The 8,897-nt window shown below is 35.6% G+C and overlaps 2 protein-coding genes across 2 annotated transcripts; one reads left to right on the top strand and one right to left on the bottom strand.

Annotated features, from left to right (window-relative positions):
• The first annotated feature begins 334 nt into the window (after positions 1-334).
• On the top strand, positions 335-4,150 carry LOC114391225 (copper transport protein ATX1-like). The gene is made up of 3 exons (XM_028352280.1): positions 335-491; positions 1,728-1,803; positions 3,606-4,150. The coding sequence occupies exons 1-3, from the start codon at positions 480-482 to the stop codon at positions 3,908-3,910; spliced, it is 393 nt and encodes a 130-aa protein (XP_028208081.1). The 5' UTR covers positions 335-479; the 3' UTR covers positions 3,911-4,150.
• A 3,278-nt stretch (positions 4,151-7,428) lies between these two features.
• On the bottom strand, positions 7,429-8,038 carry LOC114371284 (uncharacterized mitochondrial protein AtMg00810-like). The gene has a single exon (XM_028328764.1). It carries the CDS (start codon positions 8,034-8,036, stop codon positions 7,503-7,505), a length of 534 nt encoding a protein of 177 aa, XP_028184565.1. The 5' UTR covers positions 8,037-8,038; the 3' UTR covers positions 7,429-7,502.
• Positions 8,039-8,897: the final 859 nt, after the last annotated feature.

Raw genomic sequence — 8,897 nt, 5'->3', positions numbered from 1 at the left:
TTTAATCCATCACTCTCATATACACCTTTAAATTATTAAAGTCTATTAAAAAATAAATAAAAATATAAGAAGCTATCTAGAGAATAATTTATCCTAAATTCTTTTTATACGATACATTATATGTGGAGCACATTAGGATAAAGGAAAAAAAGAAAACGTTAGCTAGGCAAATTAAAATAATAACAAAAATCTTGATAAAACGTTTAATTTGAACCAAGAATGAAAATCAAACGTAAACAAGAAAATGAATAATAAATACCAATCTACAGTGGCCCACCAAATTGCCTTCTTTGCGGAATCCTACTGTTCTGTCTTGCACCACACGCACTCTCACAATGGGTGGTTTGGCTATAAAGACACCACTCTTACACACCCTTTCAGCATTCACCACAACCCTCTCTCTATATTCCATTGCCACCCAGTTTTGAATATATTTTTATTCCTTCTTTGTTTCTTCACTTTCTTCCATACACATAACCATGTCTTCTCAGGTCCTCAACCCAATTCCTCCTTTTATTCTTGCCTTTTGCACTTCACTCAGTTTTCTTGTGCTTGATCATTGTCATTCTGGGTGCTTTTTTTTATTTTGTTTTTTTTGCTTGATATGGTTCTTTGTTCTAGGTGTATGTGCTGAACTTGATGAGCTTCTAAGTTGATTGAGATATTAGGATTTTCTTGGTACTTTTTTTTTTATAATAATTACTAATTTAACTTTTAGGATTGGGTAGGAAAGTGAATTTATTTCTGCATATAGGTAAAGCTGGAATCTTTTGTTTGAAATATGATTGCCCATAAAATTTAATTCTAGAAAAATAGGATTTCATTTCAAAGCTTTTTGTGTTTTTTGGTTGAGAATTCTAAAATGAAGTATTAGTAATTATTGGGTTTGCAATTTTGAGTTTCAATTAGCTTATTAGAGAAAGTTCAACATCTGCTCATACCAATCCTTCTAAGAAGTTGCAGATCAGTACATGCTTTCAGTTCTGAAGGGTTAAAGTTGAAATTGGTTTCAGTTCTTTTGTTCATATGCATTTATTTTCATCGATCTTCAGTTACTCTATCAATGGTTGCTGATCTTGTCCTGACTCCTGAACGGTTGTATATAACATATCTGATGTTTTTTCCCCTCTACTTTCATGCTTTTTCTTCACGATGATATGCTCCATTTAGATTGCTTGATATTGAATTCAGAATTATTGCCAGTGAACTTCCAATCTAATAGTAAGGAAGTAACAATGGCTGGTCCTTCCCTATTTATTAAAACTCTTTGAGTATGGCCCCCTAATATTAATAACTATTAAGCTGTGATTTTGTTTTAGTTTAAAGGAATGGCTTTCAGTTAATTCTTATTGTCTTTGAATATGATCCCAGATAGGTGGTTCCTGTTGTTTATATTATTATATCTGAACCTTCAAAATCTAGTTTTATATCAGATACACGAAGGTCATAAGAATCTCATTTTAACAGCAACAGCTAAACAGATCATTTTTTTCTGTGCTCACTTCACAAATGATAGTATATTAATCTCTTGTCCCTACTTTTGTGCCTCATTCCCTGCTTTGCCCTCTTCCTCTCCATCTTCCATTTCTTTCCCTTTTAAAACTGATTCTAGTTCATATTAAATTTTAGTTATGAATTTCTTTTATATGTGGGTGTTGTTGGAGTTAAGATGATTATTTATGCTTTTCTCTGCTCCTTCAGTCTGAATTTTCCCATTATGGTTGCAGACTGTTGTCCTCAAAGTTGGTATGTCATGTCAAGGGTGTGCTGGAGCAGTGAACAGGGTTTTGGGAAAAATGGAAGGTACTTTTATTCCTGCAAACTATCTCTACTATCAGATCCAAAATGAAAATGATCTAGTAATTGTAGCAAGGTAATATCTTAGTCAATTTTTTGTAGTTGTGTCTTGCCCCTGTCAATTTTATCAATCAAAATATGCTGCATGCTTCTCATTTTAATTACCAGAAGTATTTGGTTTTACGTATGTGTAAACTGTTTTGTTAATTCTGATGTTCTTTTCCATTCATTTCCTTTGTAAATTACTTTAAATCTGTGCAATGCCATTTGTAATGTTAACCACCTGAAGTTCCTTCTAATATCCTTTTCTCTTAAACTTCTTGCCAGTTCCTGTTGGGTTGCGATTATATAATTATGTGGTTTTCTTGTTCACAATTAACTTTTGGACACCATCAAGAATACCCTGCACAAGTGAAGTGCTGTTATGGTGGGTTACTTCTTATTAAATGTGGTCTGAATTTGATGCGGCTTCTATGTAGAGCCGCCATTGTAAGCCATCCTTAGGTGATCAATGATTCTATTTTTCTTCTTTTTAAGTTGCAGGTCTGATATTTCTAACCTTAGCTTCAACTTGTGTGTATTATTCTAACATTCCACTTAAAATATGTGATCTTCTGTTGCGTATTGTGAATAAGCCCTCTTTATGATTTTGCATTGATTTTCTTGAATTTATGTAATTGCATGTAGGTACAAGGGTTATAGTTTCCAATATGTATTTTAATATCTAACATTGATAAGAGAACACTTACTATCATTTTAAAAAACGTATGAAAAGAAAGGAACTTGACCCTAAACGCGACCTGCACCAAAGTTATCACATGGAGCGTGACCCTACCTATTAGTAGAACCAACACTCTTCACCCAAGAACAGAGGAAAAGCTCTCAAATTTCATTAATCTTCCCAAAATTCCTTGACAAAGTGTTATTTAAGGAGACTATTTATACTCTTACTAATAACTCTAATCTAGGCAAGGCTCAATAATTAATATAATAATTAAAAGACTTTAAAATAACAATAAAAGGTCATACATGTTGGACTTAATTTTTATCTAATCAGCCCAACAGTAATAGTTCACCAAAATTGATCAACTCAGTCTGGATGCTTCTTGTCTTGCAAATTGGACTTCCGGAAGTGATTTTTCAAGTTGGTCAGATCTTCATCAATGTGTAAGACAGTGACCCAACTAGGTGCAACCCTTAACTCACATTGGTCTTCTTTTTCTTTGATATTTAGAATCAGGCAATGCTTGCTTAGTTATCGAACTGGTTGCACCTTCATCAAACATTTGATTGAAGTTTGAGACATGTTTGAAAGATTTTCAAAACCTTTCAATTTTTGCAAGTATTGTGTGACACAACACAACAAAGATAATGGAAATACCTTGTAATTTTCTAGGATGGAATGCTAAGCAAAAGTTTTGCTCACTGCCCATTATTAGATTTAACTATTTTGAAGACGTTTGTTTCTGATGGAGTCACAATCCAATTCAATGAAACTTCAATTTTCCTCTTAAACAGATCATGTTCCCTGACTATATTACTCTGTAAATTCTTTATCCAAGAACATTTCACTGCCAACATTGTCATTATCATCTATGAAATGCATCAACTTTCTATTTTTTGACATTGTGCATGCATGCCATTTAAACATATATCATTTCCCTAGCAAGGAGACATGCATTAGCATATGCAAAATCCGCACCAACTCTAACCATAACTGTTTTGTCGATTTCCTCTAACTGAATGAAAAATTATACTCCAAATTATTTGCACTGTTAATATCAAAATAACGGTGTTCATATTTATAGGTGTTGAGTCATTTGACATTGATCTGAAGGAGCAGAAGGTGACAGTGAAAGGAAATGTGGAGCCAGATGAAGTTCTGCAAGCCGTTTCCAAATCTGGGAAGAAGACTGCATTCTGGGTGGATGAAGCACCACAATCTAAAAACAAGCCTTTAGAAAGTGCACCTGTTGCCTCAGAAAACAAGCCTTCAGAAGCTGCAACTGTTGCCTCAGCTGAGCCTGAAAACAAGCCTTCAGAAGCTGCAATTGTTGATTCAGCTGAGCCTGAAAACAAGCCTTCAGATACTGTTGTTGAAACTGTTGCTTAAGGCATTTGTGGTTCTATTTTTCTATGTGGAAGTAGGTCTGTTTCATATAGTATTTCATGTGCTTTGTGCATGTCAGCTATTATATTTGGTGTGTTGTTACTGGTATCTAAGCTACAATAACTTGTGGCCTATTTTTCACATGAGATACATTTCATGGGTGCTATAATTTAGAATTTGAACCTGTCACTCTTGTTACTACTGTTTTTGTTCAGTCTTTTATATTCTTACCACAACTTGATCATATTGGAAAGAGCTTATTTTCCGCTTATTTGGACTTGTGAATTTCTTATGCAGCATTCAAGGATGACAATTGATGAATAATTTTCTTTGCTTTTGAGACATATTATTGGGGTACTCAACATTAAAATTATGGCTTTAGTACGATTTTAGTCCCTCAAATGGGGTTATTATTATTATTTTGGTCCACCAAATCTATATTTTTTAGTCTTTATTTTTCGAAAATTGTTCTTTTTAGTCTTTCTCATCAGTACTTGCCAAACGAAAAATAATAAATTTAAAATTTGTGATAGTTTTTAATCATTAGAATTTGATTATTAATTTATATACTAAAACATGATTTCTATCAGTTTTAACGGTCAAAATCATTTAAAATAAAAAATAATTGCATGGCACTTGCCTAAATTCTCACAAGTTGGTCAAATCCAACAAACTCTTGTTCTTTCTTCTTCTTTGGTTGATTCAATGTAATATTTTGGCCAAGTTTGTTGGTTTCTCCACCACCTCTCATTCCACCAATCTCAAGGCTTGTCGTAGGCCTAGTCTAGAAGTGCGATGACACAAGATCCTCAACTAAACAAGTCGGAAAAATTAAAAATTTGTGTAATATTTTTTATTAATATTTTGTATTGTATTTATAAATAGATTAAAATTATAGTTATATTTTGTCTATTTTTTATTCAAATTATGTGATATGTGATTAAAAGGTATCACCCCATTGTTTGTTAGTTTTTTTTTTCTATATGTTACGTACATAAATTCACATTGAATGAATTTTTAGCTCTATGACATTAACATGTAATGATATATGATAATAGACAATGGCTAGCGTGCCCAAGTCAAAGAAGTTTTGTATTGTGCAGAAGTAATAAATCATTGGATATCCTATTTATACTACTTAATCAAAGGTCAGGATTTTTTCATCTTTTATTTTTTCTCCTTTTTCCTACTTTGTCCCTGTCCCCATCTTCCCCCAACAACAATCAGTAAACCATGCCCCCACCCACCAGCAACAACAAACCTCATTGTTGCCACCAAAAGCCAATGATGACGACACCACTAAAACCACCATAGCGGCGACATCTAAAGAAGCCAACTTGGTTGACAACAATAACATTAGTGAAACCACTGCAACGACTCTCCCTTCCAAGCCAACAATAGCAACGCATTTGCAAATTGCAACCACTGCAATGATGACAATGGTGGTTACGACTCTCATTTCCCAGCCAATGATAGCGACACCACCGCAACCACTCTTTTTTAGATCTGGAAACAACAAACTGTCCCCATATCGTAATCCCTTTCTTTTGAGTTTTTACAGTTCTATTTGTATTGAATCAGAACCCTCTAGATCCATCCATAATTGAGTTAGACCAACAATAGAGCTTAAATTTGATCTAAAACAATTTTGCGATCTAATTTTTTTATTTCTTGAATTTGAAATTTTGTTCCCCAAATCATGGTTCTTTGGAGATAGTGGGGCTTCATGCTTTGAAGTAGTGGAGATGTCACCATCCATGGCGACTTCAACATGTTGCGACAGTGACAATGGACGTTATAGTGTGAGAGAGGGACGAAAGTTGCAAGTGAGAGGGAAGAGTAAGAACATATCTAGAAAGACAAAGATGAGAAACAAGAAAAAAGAAAAGAAAAAAATCTGACCTTCCATTTAAAAGCTAAGGCCCCATTTGAGGTGGTTGTCAGTTTTCAGTTTTTAGTTTTCAGTTTTAAAATGCATTTTTGAAACAAAAATGCGTTCAGCAAAAATTAGTCTAAGTTGATTTTTTACACCATTTTGAAACAGTTTTGACCCCTTTTGAGAAACAAAAAAAGGGTTTATAGTTTATTGTTTATGTTTTAACCTACTCACCCTCTCTTTCACGACCACCACCAATTGTTTTGCTCCCTAACAGTTCCTCTCTTCCTCTCTTTCACGATCTCGATCTACCCTCTTCCTCTGTCACGCAATTGCACTGCTGCTCTTCATCTCCCTCTGGTGCACCGATCTACCTTAACTCTATTGTGTTGCCACTCCCCCTCCATTGTGCTGCTACACTCCCTTTCTCTCTCGTATGGTGCTCAAATCTCCCTTTGTTGTGCCGCTTGTCACTTTTTGTTGCTCTTTCTCCCTCTCCCTCTTGTATTGTGCTCTCTCTACCTCTTCATTTTGTTAAAGTTTGATTTTGATGTCATAGTGCATATTTGTGTATGAGTTCCATAGTAAGGACACATTATATATCAGTTGCGTGTTTTGGATAAAACTACTTTGCAGTGGGCTAGTAATATTACTGAGAAATGCCCAATTAGCACCAATAACTGCCTTTGCCATGGCCTATAAAATGAAGAATCCCCAACGTGGTCCTAAAGAGAGAATTATGAACGTGAGGGGTAAGAGGCAAAGATTTTTAACGGGGCCCAATAACTAGAGAATGAGTTGGATGCTTTGTTGAATTTCAAAGTGTTGCCTCCAATCTTGGGCTTTCCCTGTTGGACACCGATGTTAAATCACAAAAAAGGTAATCATTCATCACTAAAATTCACTAAGCAATGTCGGAACAAGCAGAAAGAGGGTACCTTGTGTGTGGACAGAGAAGAAGTTGGAGAGATAGTGCATGGATAGAGAAGATGATGAATGTGATTCCCTGTTGGAAATAAGGCTTTTTATGTTTAGGAAAAGTGTTTAGGAATATTGGAGACTTTGAATAGAAACTTGATAGGAAAGAGAATTCTTTATGGAGGAGAGAACTTTGTATTTTTGCTTGATACAAATGTGTAGGATTACATCTCTATTTATACTACTCTAAGGAGAACTCTAGACACACTAATTCTAGAGAGTTCTCAACTCTAGAGATCCAAAGAGTATTCTAGAGAATATTACAACCATAAGAAATATCTAGACACTCCAAACACTACAAGAATTCTCTAGAAACATGACCCATAATTACTTAAGCCCAAAATAACTAAGTCCAAGGAACCAAATAATTAATTTAGGCCCAAATCAAGTTTATATTTCAACATCCCCCCTTAAACTTGATTTGTGACTCCAAGCATACTCCTTAGCTTCACGAAAGTTTCCAACTTGAGTGGCTTTGTGAAAATGTCGGCCGCTTAATCTTGAGACATCACATACTTCAACTTTACCTCCTTCTTCTCAATGCATTCTCTTATGAAGTGGTAACGGGTGTCGATGTGCTTACTTCTTTCATGAAAGACTGGATTCTTTGCCAAAGTGAGTGCTGATTTATTGTCAACACATATTTCCATAGGTTCTTCTTGTGGCATTTTTAACTCTTTCAACAAGTTCCTTAGCCAAATTGCATGACAAACGCATGATGTGGCAGCGGCATACTCGGCTTCACAAGTTGATAGTGTGACTATTGGTTGCTTCTTTGACATCCAAGTGAGCAGTATCTCCCATAAAGAACACAAAACCAGTAGTGCTCTTTCTATCATCCAAGTCTCCACTCCAATCGCTATCACTATAGCCAACAATGTTATAATTGTCAGAAGAGTAATAGTGCAAGCCAAAGTTTGTTGTACCTTTGATGTATCGAAGGATTCTCTTTGCCGCCTTGAAGTGAGTTGTGGTTGGAGCTTCCATGTAGCGACTTACTACTCCTACAACATAGAGAATATCCGGCCTTGTACATGTCAAGTAACGTAAACTTCCAACCAAACTTTTGTAAAGAGTTGGATCCACATTCTCTCCTTTTTCATGCTTGCTCAACTTGCTGCCACATTCCATCGGGGTGCCAACTGGATTGGCGTCATCCATCTTGAACTTCTTAAGGACTTCTTTGGCATAGCCTTCTTGGGTGATGAAAATTCCTTTGTCTTCTTGTTTTACTTCGATGCCGAGATAATATGCCATGAGCCCCATATCCGTCATCTCAAATTAATTTGACATATCTTTCTTGAACTCTTCGAACATGCTTGGATTGTTCCCTGTAAAGATCAAGTCATCTACATACAAACACACAATCAAAATATCTCCACTTTGCGCTTTGATATAGAGTGCATGCTTATATGGACACTTGATGAAGTTCTTGTCTTGAAAGTACTTATCGATTTGAACATTTCAAGCTCTCGGTGCTTGCTTGAGATCGTACAACGCCTTCTTCAACTTCAAGACTTTTTCTTCTTGCCCTTTTACTTCATAGCCCAGTGGTTGCTCAATATAGACTTCTTCTTTGAGAAAACCATTCAAGAAGGCTGACTTCACATCCATTTGATAGATCTTCCATTTATTTTGGGCTGCCAAAGAAATTATCAGTCTAATAGTTTCAAGATGAGCAACAGGAGCAAATACCTCACCATAGTCAATTCCTTGTCTTTGACTATAGCCTTTAGCCACCAATCTTGCTTTGTATCTCTCCACATCTCCTTTAGCATTCTTCTTTGCCTTGTACACCCATCTTACTCCAATTGCTTTGTGTCCTCGTGGAAGTGTAGTAAGTTCCCACATATCATTCTTCGTGATTGTCTTGATTTCTTCGTCCATGGCATCTTTCCACTTTATGTTTTCCGCTGCTTCTTGATAGCTTAGAGGCTCACAATCACCAAAAAGACAAAAAAGGCTAATGTCGTTTAGGTTTTTGGTTACCTCATAAATCTCTTCAATGCTTCTTAGTCACGGTGTCCTCTCACTTGAACTTGTTTCATCCAGCCTTGGTGTCGGTGAGGCAGGTGGTGTAATATGTTCCTCTATGATTGGTTGTTCAATTTCATCATCTTCTTCAAAATAAGGAAG

The sequence above is a fragment of the Glycine soja genome, chromosome 2 (assembly GCF_004193775.1).
Source record: "Glycine soja cultivar W05 chromosome 2, ASM419377v2, whole genome shotgun sequence".
In the NCBI taxonomy this organism is placed as follows: domain Eukaryota; kingdom Viridiplantae; phylum Streptophyta; class Magnoliopsida; order Fabales; family Fabaceae; genus Glycine; species Glycine soja.
The sequence above is the reverse complement of the archived record's forward strand: the minus strand, read 5'-3'. Positions and strand labels throughout refer to the sequence as shown.

What these genes read in the sequence shown, in the direction of transcription:
- LOC114391225 (XM_028352280.1), top strand. An exon ending in GGTTTTGGGAAAAATGGAAG is followed by an intron (nt 1,804 to 3,605) that starts GTACTTTTATTC and finishes TCATATTTATAG; the next exon opens with GTGTTGAGTCATTTGACATT.
- LOC114371284 (XM_028328764.1), bottom strand. Translation starts at nt 8,036, where the DNA reads ATGACGGATATGGGGCTCATGGCATATTATCTCGGCATCGAAGTAAAA.